Source organism: Ranitomeya imitator, chromosome 5 (assembly GCF_032444005.1).
Source record: "Ranitomeya imitator isolate aRanImi1 chromosome 5, aRanImi1.pri, whole genome shotgun sequence".
NCBI classification, from domain to species: domain Eukaryota; kingdom Metazoa; phylum Chordata; class Amphibia; order Anura; family Dendrobatidae; genus Ranitomeya; species Ranitomeya imitator.
The window spans coordinates 357,952,335-357,969,660 of NC_091286.1; the positions used below are offsets into that span (position 1 = coordinate 357,952,335).

The 17,326-nt window shown below is 39.7% G+C and overlaps 1 protein-coding gene across 3 annotated transcripts in view; it reads left to right on the forward strand.

Moving 5' to 3' along the window:
- Positions 1–17,326, forward strand: part of COL12A1 (collagen type XII alpha 1 chain) — a 201,178-nt gene that overhangs the window by 24,186 nt on the left and 159,666 nt on the right. For 2 of the 3 annotated variants that reach the window (XM_069726544.1, XM_069726543.1), the window contains exons 4-13: positions 4,381–4,524; positions 6,750–6,809; positions 8,195–8,458; positions 8,590–8,754; positions 9,707–9,880; positions 10,832–11,122; positions 11,263–11,865; positions 12,996–13,268; positions 14,269–14,541; positions 14,675–14,947. The exons of the other annotated variant lie outside the window; for it this stretch is intronic. In XM_069726544.1, coding sequence (XP_069582645.1) covers positions 4,381–4,524; positions 6,750–6,809; positions 8,195–8,458; positions 8,590–8,754; positions 9,707–9,880; positions 10,832–11,122; positions 11,263–11,865; positions 12,996–13,268; positions 14,269–14,541; positions 14,675–14,947 — 2,520 coding nt within the window. The remainder of the gene's footprint in view (positions 1–4,380; positions 4,525–6,749; positions 6,810–8,194; positions 8,459–8,589; positions 8,755–9,706; positions 9,881–10,831; positions 11,123–11,262; positions 11,866–12,995; positions 13,269–14,268; positions 14,542–14,674; positions 14,948–17,326) is intronic. 3 annotated transcript variants of the gene reach the window in all.

The following is a 17,326-nucleotide window of genomic DNA, read 5'->3' on the forward strand; positions in this document are numbered from 1 at the left end:
AATGTCCAAAAGAGGACTCTAGAGGTGGTAGAAAAGGAAAGTAATACCTGAAAGGGCCCCAAAAATCCCAACCTTGTTGAATAAAAGTATGGGGCTCTGAGGGATCATAGTCATTGCCAGGTACGGACTGGGACTGAAATTCAGCCCCAGCATTTGAAATCACACAGGCCCATGTTGTCTCAGTCCCCATGAACCAGATGGGATATATTACTAATATTACCCTGGATGGAGGAAAGGAAGATTTTCTACAAGACCAATATTTCTAATGATACCTTCGGCCTGCTGGAGTAAGAGACGGAGTCAGCGACTTTGTGCTCTGTCACAACTCTTAACAGTACGAGTGTCTTGAGAACATTGATTCTAACAATGTAGCAGACAAGACAGCCCATTACAAGACAGGCCCTTCTGGCATTTGCCTGAATTGTCAGATGGCCAGTCCGGCCTTGGTCATTGCTAAAGTAATTTTCTTATGATCCAGTGCACAGGTAGAAAACTAAGAACCACAGTAATGGCCTTTATATTCCTACCTTTTGTATTTCCCGTCACAGTATTTATATCCCATAGTAATGTGAGCAAGTTGTGGGATGCAGTAATGGACAGGAGGCAGAGCAAGGGTTAACTATATTTTACTTGAACAGGGGGTTACTCCACGCAGGGAGAGGAAGCGGTAAATAGAAGTATAACAAGTAGCATAAACAAAAATGGTGTGCAGGGTGAGTTAAACAACAACAATCAGTAATGAAGCAGTTCTTTAAGGGTCAACTTATCGGTCTGGCGGCTTCCTGACTGTAGAGTCTTAGGCTCAAACGGTGGTGCCAACGCCATTAGCGTGTGATGAGTCCAGTGTCATCCTGAAGGCATTGTTGATCCGGTTTCCGGTTTCCAGCAGAAAATGGTGGGCCTTTGTCGTCTTCTCTGGGGTCCTGGGTCCAGGTTTCGGTGTGCGGTATGAAGTACAATCTCCAACTCCATCGGGCCTTTTTAGCTTAGCCATGCCCCCTACTGTCAAGTGCAAAGGTCGGTCCAGGTACGCAAGCTTTCCCTTGGACAACAGAGGAGACAGCCCCAACAGTTCCGGACCCGCTGCAAGAGAGGTATCCCCGGTCCGGTCCCTCTTCTTGCAGTAACATCAGCAAGGAGAGGCAAGGAAACATTACAGACCTGTACTTTGATGTTCTTGAGCCCCAGTGGAAATGAGTTGTCTACCTGGGCAATGGGGTACTCAGTACCGGGTCAAGTCTTAAAGGGCATGTCACGGTGACTGCGACCCGGTCCGTGGCCCTGGGCACCCAAGTAAAGGAAAAGTCTTTTAGGGTTTTATGAATAAAGTTCATGTTCATAACGCCACCAGTGGTATTCGGTCAGTAGGGACTGACGCTTCTTAAAGGGGTCCTCTGTGGTGATGGTATGGCAGCTAGACGGTATAACTTCCCACAGGTGAAGTAGGTCCCCAGGGCTCCCGGTGTGTAGATGGAAGATGGTGAATGGTGTAGTAAAGAATGAGGACACAGGTTTGCAGTCTCTCTACTTGGTTTTCTGAAGGCTTCAAGCAACCGCAGTCCAGGGCACCAGATCACAGGACAGGCAGGGTCCGGCCAGCTTGGAAGCAAATCCAGAGTCCCATTTACTAGGTGGAGGTCAAAGTCTTATTCCAAGTGCGGTAGTGTTGTAGTCCCTTACTGCCTAAGGCTTCCAATAAGGTCCTCACAGTTCCTCTCTGTCCCCCATAAAGGTTAGGACACAACCCATATGACAGGTGAACTGGGCCTTTTTACAGGGTCTCTATCATGACCCGGGCCCTATAGATATCACTAGATATCACTGTGTCTCCTGGGTATCAATGCGGACAGGTGATGTGCAATCCAGCTGTCCTGTCAGTTTCAGCTATGCCACTATAGAGTTCAGCACGGCCATGGTCTTCCGGCTACTAGCCAGGGAGGTAGCCACTTCTCAGCTCTGCTCTACTGGTGTTATTCTTTGTGCTTTCTCTCTCCTGCACTCTTTCTACAATCTGTTCTTTCTTTCTGTTTCCTCCTTCCTCCAGGAGCTGTAGTATCTTGGATTACACGGCCCCTCAGACCTTCCGACACTCTATGTCTATCTGCTCCCTTCTCTGTCCCCCGACAGAATGCTCTCTAACTTCCTCTCCAGCCAGAATATATCAGGGAATCTCCCTTTAATCCGGGTTCAGAGCTCCCTCTTCTGGCCCTGGAGTATGAACGTGTTGTATGTAAGTGATGACCTGGTGAAAGTTATCCTTCTTCACTTCCAAGCGTGACACCACTCTCCCCAAGGGGAAAGCAATGCCACTGTGACGGCCAGGACCCTGGGGCGTCACACAAACAAGGATCTTCAACTTCTATGTGCAGTTCATAATACTTGAGCTTTGTTACAGAGCGGATTTTGGGTCTACAGAGACAACCTAACATTTTGCCTGGCTATTGTCTTCTCCCAATCTATAGACCTGCTTATGTGTCTGTATAAATAATGCTAGATTTTGTATAGTGAGATACCATTAATGGAGGGATGGTCATGTATATTTGATCCTCAGGTCCAGAAATTTTTCAATAAAGGACCTCCTCATAATGAAACCAATTTATTACCAGAACTTTTATTTATATTGCACCATCATATTCTGCAGGTTTTTATAATTCAGAGGCTACTTGTACAAACAATATTTGTGCTAAGTTACATAATTTAAAGGAAACCGGAAACTTTGGAAAGCGCTTTTTACCTGCAGATCAAGAGTTCGTGTAGAAGGCCATATTTTCGGTCCCAGTGCGATCGAACAAAATATTGGATCGCACTCAGACCAATGTTATTCTATGGAGTCGTGCACATGTTCAATTTTTACCTCGCACCAAGTCTGTCCTAGGAAAACTCATAAAAAAAGAAACAAAACAATTTCCAGCTCCTAATATTCATTCCAAGGTTTATTTCGGCAGATTAAAAACATGAACAAACACACGCAGGTGTTCTTTATCACAGCTACATCATATTAGAAAAGAGAGTATGTATAAAAAGACATAACCAATGGAATTGTTGTATAATGGTCACATGTTAACACCAACATGACTGGCTGCGAGAGACAACACCCATATTCAAATGTTTAAGATAAATAACACATATGTAATGGTTTCAATCTAATAAAAATGAGAAAAAAATGAGGAAAAAATCTCACATGCACAATTTGCATTCATCAGTTAGATCACACTTGGCCATGCAAATCAATGGCTATGGGAAAAAAAATCAGACCACACTCAGTTGACATCTGAGTGTGATCTGATTTTCACGGACTTACAGAATGGAGAAGATAGAGAATTTTTTCCACGTCCAAGAAAATCGGAACACACTCAGATCATCGATCATACTCTGTTCAGAGTTTGATCAGAGTGTGATTAGCATAATTGGCCTTGTTCTCTCAGATGAGAGAAAACACGACGTGACCCTAGCCTTAGGCCGGGATCACACTTGCGAGTGCAATGCGAGAAACTCGCGCGAGTCTCTCTCCTCAATACCCGGCACTGCCGCCGGTACTAGGGACCGGAGTGTGCGGCTGCATGTATTTCTATGCAGCTGAACGCTCCGTTCCTGTCCTGAGAGTCAGCGGCAGTGCCGGGTATTGATGCGAGAGTCTCGTGCGAGTTTCTCGCATTGCACTCGCAAGTGTGACCCCGGACCTAGTGTTAATCTGCAGGTAAATAGCTTGACCATGCTGCCAGGTAGCCTTATAGTATGGCACTTTGGTTGCCACCCAGCTCTGCAGAGTGTATATGCAGAGTGAGCTAGCCATTAAAATGATACCCCAATGACATGAAGCTGGTGGCTTCCAGGAGAGAGTAAGTTATTTTTTTACCAAAAGCTACACTTTCAGTAAGTCGGCCGGGCAGCATTGTAGCTCTATTTACCTGCACACTAACCTTATAACTTCAGGTATTTATTGTTTTTTCCCGAGATGACAGGTTCTCTTGAAACCAGGAGTAAACTGACCAATAGAACAATGCCCAACTAATCATGGCCAACTGACAGTTGATACAGTGTAGACTGTTATAACACCCCTTGAAGATTACAAGGTCATCAAAAGTTGCATGTGAGTCTTAAATTGAGTTTGTTTTCTCAAACCAACTGCATCATATATATAGTGGTTGCAACAGTGCCATCAATCTTGAATTTATGGGGTCAAGATCGTGCTTAGTCTGACCCTGATTTTTTCTTTTTTTGATCAACAACCATTGAAATACTAAATATAAAAATATTTCAGAATGAGGAGCTTATGATAATGAAGTAATATAGTCTCTAATGGTCAACAGAGAATTTCTGAGTAAGATGTTGTATTTTTTTAATAAATGTACTAAATATACTTTGTCTAATGCTTACCAGATGGACCTGCAAAAGAATTGGATCTTCCAGCTTCCGCAACCCAAACTGTGCTTACAGAACTTATACCAGATGTTGAGTATGTGGTCACAATACTTTCATATGATGAATCGGAGGAAAGTTTACCTGTGTTTGGCCAACTTACAAGTAAGTACTCAGCTGAGATTCATCATCGAAATGATTACGAATACACAATCCGACTGTTTTCACTAACACATTCACAGATGGCACTACACAATCGATGAGGAATGTATTGTTTTAGCCTTGTTATGATCAGTTCTATGCAATTATTGTATCCACCTTAATAAGCATTAACTTCATCTCTCTGCGTAATGGAGAAACAGTGGATGTGGCGGCATAGCCATGCTTACATTCATCTCCGGCTGTGAGATCAGATGGATTTACGCAGGTTCTTTGAGGTTGTATAGATTCATAGCAGTGTATGATAATAACGTTTAGAAAGTTACCTTTCTAAAACCTCTTTGAGCGTAAAACAAACATTTTTAAAACTATTTTTTTCTATTTTATCTTCTCTATGCTCTGCCTTATGACTTTTCCCTTTGTTACCATGTGCTTAGTGTGTTTACCTGATGATAATGTCAAGGTTAACCAACCCTTAAAGGGGCTGTCCCTTTTCAGATATCTGATACTGGCTGCAGTGCAGACATCACATCAACAGAACGGTAGCCAATCAGTGAGCTCAATGGCTCTGCCAGTGAACACAAAATGCCCCACTCAGAGCTCACTAATTGGCTGCTGTATATTTCACATGAGATCAGTGCTACAGACAATGTCAGACCAAAGTCAAAGCAGTGGAGACACAGCATTGGATTTGGTTGGCTTCTTGAAACCAGATTGCACCCGGGGATGAAGATTTTCTGAATGGGGACAAGCTTTTAATTATTATTAATAGTATTTTTGCTTTCTTTTCTATTAAACCAACAATCACCATGGACCTGATTTATTAAGAAAGATATTTTGTGTGCAAGACTTAATGATGGTCATGCAGAAATGTATTAGATGCAGCATGTGGCAGAGCTCAGAGAGATAACTCCGCCCACTTCAGGCTCTCTATGTACATTGTCTATAGAGAGTGAACTGCTTATCAAAGGAAGGGGCGGAGTTGGACTAGCAAGCCTGTTCCAGTTAGTCACAGCAATGATTAAGTCCTAGTGGTAAAGCCTTCACTGTGAGTAAAAAACAGCACACAACTTGATAAGTGACACATGGTTGAATTCATTGTTTTAACCCCTACCTCATGCTACCTTCAGATTACATTTCAAAAATCTGCTGACAGATTCCCTGGCACATGTCTTTATGATTTAGTCAAATGCACGCGGCATGTGTCTCCATGCGCCCTGACAGTAAAGTTACTACAGTCAGGGTCTGAAGCAAACATCTATGTGATAAAGAATGCCACTACTTTTTAATGAATTTGGTGGTTGTGCTTTGCCACACCCTGTCTTACCACAGCTCCTTCACAGATCTGTGTGAAAACTCTTAAAGTAACAAAATTTTTGCTCAGTTTGGTGTTGATCAAAAATTCTGACATTTTAAGTTGTTTTATGCTAGAATTCTGGCGTTAACACCATAAGTCAGGACCTATATATTTTGCAGTCATATTAATATAGCATGTGGTCCTTATAGTGGGAAATTTGGTTAACATTTTTGTTTTATTGTAAGGTATATAGATACCTGTACATAGCAGCGGAGGCTACTTTCACACTTGCGTCGGTTCAGGCCATTGCCATGCGTCGGCCCGACGTACCGACGGACAGTGTGTTAAATGTAGCACAACGTGGGCAGCGGATGCACTTTTACAATGCATCCGCTGCCCATTGCGATGAGCGGGGAGGAGAGGGCGGAGTTACATTGAAGGTTTTTTTTGTGCGTCGCGTCCGCCAAAAACACGACGCATCCGTTGCACGACAGATGCGACGTGTGGCCATACGTTGCAATGCGTCACTAATGCGAGTCAATGGAGAAAAAACGCATCCTGCGGGCTACTTTGCAGGATGCGTTTTTTTCTCCAAAACGACGCATTGCGACGTACGCCTAACAACGCAAGTGTGAAAGTAGCCTGATAATCAGAGTTTTCTTCCATTTTTTAATGCAGTTTTTGCAGCCTAAACCAGGCATGGATTTTAAGAGAGAGAAAGTATAAAGGACAGTTACTACTTCTGTCTTTTTTTCAATCCAGTTGTGTTATTATTTAAAAACTGCATCAAAATTGCATAAAAATGATTGACCTGTCTATTCCAGCCATCACGCACTCATTTTGTGTGGAGTCTTCATAAAAACTTGCCAATTCCATTGTGTATAACCCAGACTTTCAAGATTTATTATATAATCTACACTTTTTTTTTCTTAAGTTCAAACCGGAGGCCGTGTAACGACAGAAGAAAAGAAAGTTGTAACCACCGATTCACCACGTATGTACTCCAATTAAATACTATGTGTAATAAAGAATGGGATAAGGTCAAAGGGCACCCACATATATCTTAGTAATTGCTTCTCCCTTTACAGTCATTGAAAAGAAGTCAAGCAGTAAATGCTAGCCCTACATTGATTGAGTGTCTGCTGAAACACAGGATAATCACATTCAAATAAATTAAAAGCACATTAATAGCCAGGGTTGTCTCTCTGTAATAGCCCTGCTAGTGAATAGGAAACTTGTAGGTTCTATATTCTGTTATCTTCCTGTAACCTTGTGTGGATACCCTCATTTTCCACTAATTCAGTTGGGTGTGAAATGTGACCAGCTAACTGGGCTGCTCTGTATCCTATGTGATGTCTTTGGCAGCACTGTTAAGAAAGCAGAATTGTTTATTTTCACTGCGTAAACAGCAAAACCCAATTAAATTTTATGAATTACTTAAAAACTTTGAAGCGGCAAGAACAACCCCTATAAAAACCCTATAAAAAGTTACTGGCATTCATTCACGGTTTCATGTTTTGATTTGAGCCAGTAGAAGCATCCATTTAACGCTAACCCTTCGGCTATATGATATATTATTATCTGAGCTGTAATCTGCAATATCTAACAGTACCACTGGGCATTAGCCAAAAGACACATACAATAAGTGTAGATGAAAACTGAGGATGTTTGGTTTAGATTAAGGTGCTTTCATACAGCGCTGTCATCATGCATCATTGAATAGATTGCTTAGGGCTCATACTCACTTGCGTGAAATACGGCCGAGTCTCGCAGGTTAAAACCCGGCTCTGCTGCCGGCACTCCAGAGCGGAGCGTGTGGCCGCACAGCAATACATGGAGCTGCACACTCCGCTCCCAAGTGCCAGTGGCAGAGCCGGGTGTTACCATGCGAGACTCGGCCGTATTTCACGCAAGTGAGTATGAGCCCTTAGACTTCATGATGCTGGTGTACTTATTTTGTAAATCAGTGTTGAAATTGCTGTGTATTTCTGATATTAAAATGAGCTTTGTATTAGTTAGTCTGCATGTTCACTGTAATAGCAGGTGGGAAAACTTTAAAAGGAACCTGACATGTTCCCAAATGCAACCAATCTTTATATATAGGGTTAATATGCAAGTTCACAGCTTTCAGTGTCCAATAAAAAGCACAGACGTCTATTTTCTACATTATATATATATATATATATATAGATATAGATATATTTGTATTTATCTTTACAGTAGATAAAGAGCTAGCATCATTGTGTTTGGACTGACATAATGCCACAGTAATAAACTGTCCATCCATGTTTGCTGAGTGATTCTTGACCTTGGTTACATGTTTTTCATTAAAATGTTGATGTGTTTTTATATCATATCTTTATTTTATCTTTTTTTAAGGGTGTTCTATTAGCACAGTTGCTGATGTAGTTTTTCTTGTGGATGGCTCTTGGAGTGTGGGAAGAGCTAACTTCAAATACATCCTTGATTTCATGACTTCCATGGTTTTGGCATTTGACATTGGAGAAGACAAGACGAGGGTTGGTGTTGTTCAGTACAGCTCTGATACCAGGACAGAGTTTAACCTCAACAAATATTTTAAGAAGAATGAGTTATTGGCTGCAATAAAGAGAATCCCATACAAAGGAGGAAACACCATGACAGGTATGGGTCTTACAGTTTATTTGTTGGTGGTACAGTGACTGAGATGCTAAAGGATCCCATACAGCATACCTATATTACCATCATCATTAAGTTATTCATAGAAACACCAATATTCAATAATTTAATTTCAGGTGAAGCCATAGATTATTTGATAAGAAATACCTTTGTCCAATCCGCTGGATCCAGGAAAGGATTTCCTAGAATTGCAATTATTATTACTGACGGAAAATCCCAAGATGAAGTTGAAATTCCTGCAAAGGAGCTTCAGAATTTAGGAGTTGAAGTGTTTACATTAGGTATGAAACATTATCTTTATTTATATGAAGCATGTTTTAAGCCAATGAATAAAATATATTGTCATATTATCATATCAATCACTTAAAAAAGTATTCTCAATTTCTCATATTGGTTTATTTAATTAGACAACATGCAAATAAGCAAGTTTGCAATCGACTTGCTTTTTCTATCTGCTGTTATTCTCCTGCAAAGAAAGCTTTTTATCTTTTATACTGTACAGCTGGTTTCCATCAAGCTCGGCCTTTAGTACCTGGCCAAGAGTGCACAGTAGTTACATTCCAGTTAATCCCAATGAACTCTCCAGAGTATTGATTTTTATCAGCGGTTATAGCTGCTCACCCCACTTTCCATCTGTCCTCTTTCTCTCATCTTCTAAAGAGATGCGGTTATGGCAGCTTACACAACAGTTCTCCTAATCACGACTTTCTGCTCTCACTGTCCAGGGCTTTATATTTCACCTTTCACTACAGTTCTATTTCCCAGAGCTGTCACTCAAGATGCAGTGCCCGCCCTGCTAGAAATCAGGAAGTAAGGACAATGTAAGTGGATTGCATTGCCCTGAACTGCTCAATAGACAATTGGAGAAAACCCCTTTAATAGCAACTTGGAGGAATAATGACAACCCTTTTTCATAACAAATACATTTATACGTGGATGTAAACTTGCTATATATTTTTACTTTACTTTGACAAAACAGGCTGTAACTTTGCATAATTAACGTAATTATCCCATTTCACCCACTTTATGATAACAATTATATTAAATGCATTGGACGCTATGATGCAGAAACATTGTAATATGCAATGCCCATGAAAAATAGTATATAAATTGTGCTGGACACTAATAGTGAAAAATGTCTGATATGACTAAAAATGATAGAGACCCTGAATTTTTGCAATTATACCAAATGGAAATAACTACTTACTGTAATGATGATTTTTTTTCTATTAGGAATAAAGGCTGCAGATGCAAAAGAACTGAAACAAATGGCTTCCTTACCTTCTCTAAAGCACGTCTACAGTGTGGCTAATTTTGATAATATAGTGGAAGTGCAAAATGAAATTATTAAGCAAGTTTGCTCTGGAGTTGATGAACAGCTAAGTGAACTTATTAGTGGAGAAGAAGGTGAGTAGTCAGTACTGTCCCCTTTTTTTATAAATGTATACTGGGCTATTCCAGCTGGCTTTCCTTTTCAACTATCCACTGATTCATACTGTATGGATTGCTAGAATCAGTTACTCCAGTTACCACACTACCCTACGCCATCGTATTTGCAGTAAAGATCATTTGTAACACTGCTGCTATATGTAGCTTTATCGGAAGTATGGAAACAATCAGGCTAGCTCACTGCTGATTTCATATCTCTAGAGATGTGCCTGTAGTATAGATGTTGTAATAACATGTTTTATCTTTCCTCATACTGAATTCAGTCAGGCCATAATGCATTCAGTCAGGCCACTTAACTGTTTATATGATCGTTTTGCTCTATGAATGATAATCATATCCACACCTTTACTGAGGTAATCTGTTGCTCCTTGACTAAAAATATGCTGTTTTGATTTATTTGCAAAAGAGGCTTGAGTGCTCTGGGTGTGCCACTTTACCTCCCAAGCCTCTGCCTCCCAAACTCCTTTCTCTACCCCACACCACTATCATCTACTTGGCTGACAGCTCAGTGGCTTGCCTACACAGGGTTGGACCGGGAACAGATCAAGGGAGTCAGAGTCTTGGGATGTGCATTCGCACTCCTAGAGCACTTATGCCAAATTTGCATAAAAACTAAAAGACCAATGTATCATTCAGGAAACAGATTGCATAACTTAATCCATATATTATCTTTCAGAGAGCACCATGACCATATAAGCAGTTTGAGTAGTGGTGATATATCATTTTATTGGAAAAACACGTGGTAGTAGCAAGCACAGACTGAACAAAACAGTAGAAAAGCACGTTAATTTTAGCTGTCTATCTTGTATTAACAGCATACTACTTCATTTTTAATATCAGAACATCTGTGTGGATAGTTCCACCAAATCCAAATATTCTTAATCTATTTATTCCTTTTTTAAACTTCAGCTGTGGATCCTCCTTCAGACTTGATGGTCACAGAAATTTCATCTAAATCCATGAGGATCACCTGGAGGCCTTCACCGAGCCAAATCACAGGCTACAGAGTTCAGCTTATTCCTATGTTGGCAGGAAGCAAACAGCAAGCCTTGAATGTTGGCCCTCAAACTACAAGCCTTACTCTAAAGGATCTCTCCCCAGATACAGAGTACCAGATTAATGTATTCGCAATGAAAGAACTCACAGCGAGTGAGCCAATCTCAACACTGGAAAAAACCCAGGCAACAAAAATAAGAGTAGGTAAGATGTTGACTCAAATTGTTTACCTTCCTGTGTAAGAAGTTTCCCTAAGCATACAAAGTAAAAACAATATTTTTTTACTTATGCTCCCCTGCAATATTGTCCAAAACTATAACATATGATGGTATTGTATTTTGTAGAATGTTCCGGTGGAGTGGATATAAAAGCTGATGTTGTCCTCCTTGTTGATGGCTCCTATAGTATTGGAGTGGCAAATTTTGCAAAAGTCAGAGCCTTCCTGGAAGTGCTAGTTAAAAGCTTTGACATCTCACCCAATAAAGTCCAGATCAGTCTCGTACAGTACAGCCGAGATCCATATACAGAATTTTCTTTGAACAAGTATGACAGTATTGAAGATATTCTTCAAGCAGTAAATACATTTCCTTATAGAGGGGGCTCTACTAACACCGGAAGGGCTATGACTTTTGTCAGGGAAAAGGTGTTTGTTGAGAACAAGGGAGCAAGAGCAAACGTCCCAAGAGTCATGATACTTATTACTGATGGAAAGTCTTCCGATGCCTTCAAAGACCCTGCTATAAAGTTGAGAAACTCAGATGTGGAGATTTTTGCTGTTGGTGTTAAAGATGCAGTAAGAACTGAGTTGGAAGCAATTGCTTCTCCACCTGCCGATACCCATGTCTACACAGTAGAAGACTTTGATGCCTTTCAAAGAATTTCCTTTGAGCTAACTCAATCCATCTGTCTTCGTATTGAACAAGAACTTCAAACAATAAAGAGGAAATGTAAGTTTATGGTGGGCATAAAAGGATGTTGTACTCTCAGTACCTGTACAATCCATGCCTAAGCAAATCATCAAAGACTATGCTCTTTCTAGCCGTTAAAGGGATTCTGTCACTAGGATCAACTCTCCTAAGTCATCAATATGGGCATGCAGGTCATAAAATGATAACTTGATATCTGAGATCTGACGTGTTATTTCAGAGAAATCCACGTTTTTCTTAATATGTAAATGAGCTCTTAAGATCTATGGGCCTGACATAGATCTCTCTGAGAATCTACATCCAGAGCTTGTTTTAAATGAAAGGGAAGTTACCAGTGTGAGACATGTAATGGCTGACAGTCAGTTCTCCTGATCTACATGTCTCACACTGGTAACTTGCTCTTTCATTTAACATAAGCTCTTGAGTCAGCTTCTAAGGGAGATCTATATCCGGCCCATAGAAGATCTAAACAGTTAATTTACATATTAAGAAAGATGTGGATTTCCATGGAATAGGGGCCCTTTCACATTGTGTTTTTTCCTACATTCAGTGACCTCGTCAGGGCTTATGTCTGACCCTCCCCCCTCACTAAACTGATTTGTGCATATATGCCGATGGGCCCAATGGCTATAATTATGCAGACAAAGTTCCAAATTGCTTTGTCGTGCGTCATTTTCAGCCATATATGACTATATGTAATATGTCTTGGTGCCCGCCTCCAATAGGCGTCTATGGATGAAAATAATGCACAACAGAGCAAATGGTGACTCCATCTGCATCATCATGGTCAGTGGTCATGTTGGTGCATATGCTCAAATCATGTTTTGAAGGGGTTCAGGCATGAGCCCCGATGGAGCCACGGAACATAGGAAAAAAGCAATCTGAAAAGACCCAAAGACATCAGATTGCATATAACAAGGTAAATTTTTATTCAAGTTTCCATGGTCTGCATACCCATGTAGATGGCTTAGTAGGGTGGATCCTACTGGTAGATTCCCTTTAAATTTGACTTCCACTGATAAATTTACATCTTAGGATCCATGCAGACACAAAACTTTTCATGCCTTAAGTCCTCCTGATAAAAAAACACAACAAAAACACTAAACAATGACAATTCTACTTTTGATAGTCTATTTTTGGTTTCATTACAGCTTTGACGCCTGCTCAGAATCTTACTTTCTCTGAAGTTACATCCAGGAGCTTTAGAGTACACTGGTCACCAGCAGGTGAAGATGTGCTGTCATACTTTGTCAAGTACAAAGTGGCTGTTGGTGGAGAAGACATCATAGTGTCTGTTCCAGGGACAACTACCACCACTCTTCTTTCCAATCTCCTTCCAGAGACCACTTATGCTGTTTCAGTTTCTGCAGACTATGAAGAAGGAGAGAGTCCTCCTTTGGAAGGAGAGGAAACAACTTTAGAAGGTAATTGCTCACAAGACATAAAAGAAGTGTTAGACCTTTGAGGATCATAATAATGTCAAACTCTGGATTCACCAGAATGTCCTTTGGTTGCCTGGGGCTCTTTATTTACCTTGAGTGCATTAAACCGTTAGTAGAGAATGATCTTAATATTTATTACTTAAGTAACAAGAATATGAGCTGGATGGAGCATTTCTTGAGAGGATTCTTTTGTTCGCTAACTAAAAACTAAAATAAGTTAGAGAATCAAGGCCGTTCACTTGAAATAGTTCTTATTTTATGAAGTTTATGACCTTCATAAACTTTGTAACGTTTGAATCAAAACTGTGTAGATATATCAGGGCACTGTCTTTATTTCTGCATATTTTAGAAATTAAAGAAGGTGGCTGAGAAGAAAAACAAAATAATGATATAATAGTATCTCATAAAGTATTTTAATACACCCATGTTTACAAAAAGACAGCTGAAAAGAGTCTGATGAGTCAGCCAGTCAAAATGTTCTATTAAATTCTTGCTGGGAGGTATCTTTAGTCTTTAGTATACCAAAACATTTTGGCAGCAATTGACATTTTAACATAAAGTTATGATAAACCTCATAAAGTGAAGCACTCTATTAACTTAAATAACTCCTATTGTTCAATGATTCGCACCGACAAATCTAGTTTAAAAAGCCACTATGTACAACAAGGGGTTTCGAAATGTGTTTTATAAATTTATTGTACTCATTTATAGAGCTTCATCATCTTCCACAGTTCTTTATGGACATTTTCATCACTGTCCTCATTGAGGCTCACAACATAAATTCTCTTAAGTGTGGGACTAGACTGGAGTACTCAGAAGAAACCCACACAAACACGGAGAGAGCATACAAGTGTTTCAATAGTCAGTCCTATGACACAGTTTATAGTTATGATTTTAAATGATGTTCTAAGTCTTTATACGTTTCACTTGATTCTTTAATTAAATTCTTACATTTATTCTTTTTTCAACCTTACTTTTAAAGTGAAAGGAGCACCTCGAAACCTTATCGTAAGTGATGAGACAACGGATAGCTTTAAGGTGGGCTGGTTACCAGCTCCTGGCAATGTCTTAAGGTACAGGATTGGATACCGTCCAGTTTCTGGGGGACAACGTAAAGAAGTGACAGTTCCAGGGAATGAAATAGCCGTGACACTACAGAATCTCTTGTCTGACACAAAGTACCAGGTGTCTGTCACACCTGAATATCGCTCAGGTCCAGGGAAACCTTTACAAGGAAATGGTGCAACTGAGGAAGGTACAGCACCTGTTTTAGTCTACTTGCCATCAGTATTTTTTACATCTGCTAATGTCATATGATAAATATGATCACAATTTTATGTAGTGTTTTATAATTACTAACATTTTCTCATGTTTTATCTTACATACAGTATTAGGAGAGCCAAGAAATCTGAGAGTTTATGATGCCACCACATCAAGCTTGAGGTTATCCTGGGGTGCAGCACCAGGCAAAGTACAGCAATACCTTGTAACCTATGTACCAACTGCAGGAGGGGAACCCAAAGAGGTCACACTGAGAGGGACAGTAACTGATACAGTATTAAAGGAACTGGATGCTGGAACAGCTTATTCCCTGTCTGTAAATGCGTTATATGGATCAGGAGCTGGAGCTGCACTCAACGGTGAAGGAACTACACTTGATGGTAAGAACTATTTTTGTTATGTTTCTTTTTCTGGTTGTTGTAGCTTTATGATGTTTATAAAAGAATTTTTGTGGCAAGTGGATTACTTTTTGCTTTGCCTCGAATGTAGTTTTTGTCCAGTGTTATTAATGAGCTCCTTCCTATGGAGTAATATAAGGCGGAGTCCAAGCTGTTACAACAAATGTATCTTTGGAAAATTACTATTTTTCAGTCAAATTTTTGTGTAAAATGTAGTTTCTTTCGCAATGTCTTTTTGCCATATCACAATCTAGAATAAAAAACAAAGAAAGCTCAGTTTTCATATTGGCCACTGGAGCTCTACTAGACTCATACTTCCTGCCCTCTCAGGAAGCAATTTTACAGGCAGGATTACAATGACAGGTAACGACTCTCTACACAGCTGAAAACGCAGGATCCATAATTCACAATAAGTGATATCATACTCGATATTGCTTCCCCTCCCTTCAATGACTTTTGCACATGATGCTTCAATACAAAAGATAGGGCCTGAGTCAGTCTGTTGCTGTTACTGTACATGTGTATTTCCTGGAATACGAGTCTACAACTGCCCCAGTGGACAGTGGGAACATTGTAAGATTTCTAATTTTATTTTTGATATAGATCATTTTATGGAAAAAAAATCGTTACAAAAAATTGATTTTACACAGAAAAATTATAGAAACAAAAGGACATTTTGTGATGACACATTCCTTTCAAGTATCCCCATGCGTCTACAAATACAGTAACTTCAAAAGGATCTTTGTTACAGTTTTCTTCTTATGGTCATGAAAAAAGTAAGTGGAAGAAAAAAACAGTAACTACAAACCTACCTACCAGCCAACCACCTACCCAGACACCTGCTATCATTGCCTAAAAAAAAAACTGTAACCTGATTGCTAAATATATTTTCTGATCCACCCCTGCTGTACGCTCCTGATTTCTGGGTCCAAACAGATGTTTGAATCTGTATAAAAAGAGATTTCAGGACAATAGTGGTGCCATTTTGGTGAAGGCTGGACTTTATAAAATACTTTTTTCTATTAGTTTATAGAATCAAAATTCCGCATTAATTTTATGTAGAGTTACTTTTACCATGTCTGTGGAGCTTTACTATGACTATACGCACCAATTCTTGATGGAAGCCACGCAACTGTTTATTTATATTGCACGTTCTGAATAAGACTGAAATGTGATGTAGCGTGAAGGCAAACACTTGCTCTTAGGATTACGCTTGAGTACAGTATATCTTTCAAACACAAATCAGGTTGTTAAACTAACAGAATATATTATACTTTTTAAATCAGAATTAGTATAATTTATTTTCATTTTCATAACGTATAATTGCATTTAGATGGGCGTGTATAGCGATCAGTCATAACAATAAAACCACCGGCAGATGGCATGAATTTCTTCTCATTGTCTCTATACAATAGATGGATACAGTAGGCAGCAAATTAACGGTCATTTTTGAAGTGGATACATTGTAAGGAGAATAAATGGTTTAACATTGACATGAACAAAACTGTGACCTTTGGACTACTCAGTCAGCGAATGTCCAAAATAGCAGGACTTGTCAAGTGCTCCCAGTATATGAAAAGAAGGCCAGCTGTAATATCAGTATCAGGGTTATGGATGGCAAAGGCTTTAGCAAAGTCAAGTCCAGCATGATCATTCACACAGAAGTTAATGCAGGCTATGATGGAAAGGTATTAAAATGAACAGTGCATTGACAAGATGTTTAGCTGCATGCTAATCCCAAGGGTACAGTCATCAGGCATGCGAGCTCAGAACTAGACCATGGAGCAATGAAGAAAATGTTCTTGTCTGATGGATCATGTTTTCCTTTAGATCCCATGGATGACTGATTGTGGGCTGCTTACCTGGAGAAAAGATATATATATATATATATATATATATATATATATATATATATATATATATATATATATATATATATCTCTTATGGGTTCTCCTCCTGCATTTATTAATGTAGCCTTCCTTAGAGTGTTCACAGCTCTCCTGACCACTAAAAGGCTTTTAATAGAGGGGCACGTGACTAGATCTGTCCGTCACTAAAAGGCTTTTAATAGAGGGGCACGTGACTAGATCTGTCCGTCAGTCTCCTTGAATACTCAGTGTTTTTCAGTTGGCAGAGGCCGACGGACACATCTGGTCGTTTCTCCATCACCAGCAGCCACTTTGATAATAGAAACTGTTCAATTTGTAAAGAAGGTTGCACTAACAAGAAAAGGAGGAGAACTTATAATTCCTAATATATTAGTGTCAGAAAATTCTGTCTCCTACATATTTTTAAAAATATAGTTAAAGAGTACAACCCCGTTAAAGGATCTGTTACTAATGCCTTCATCTTGTAGTCAT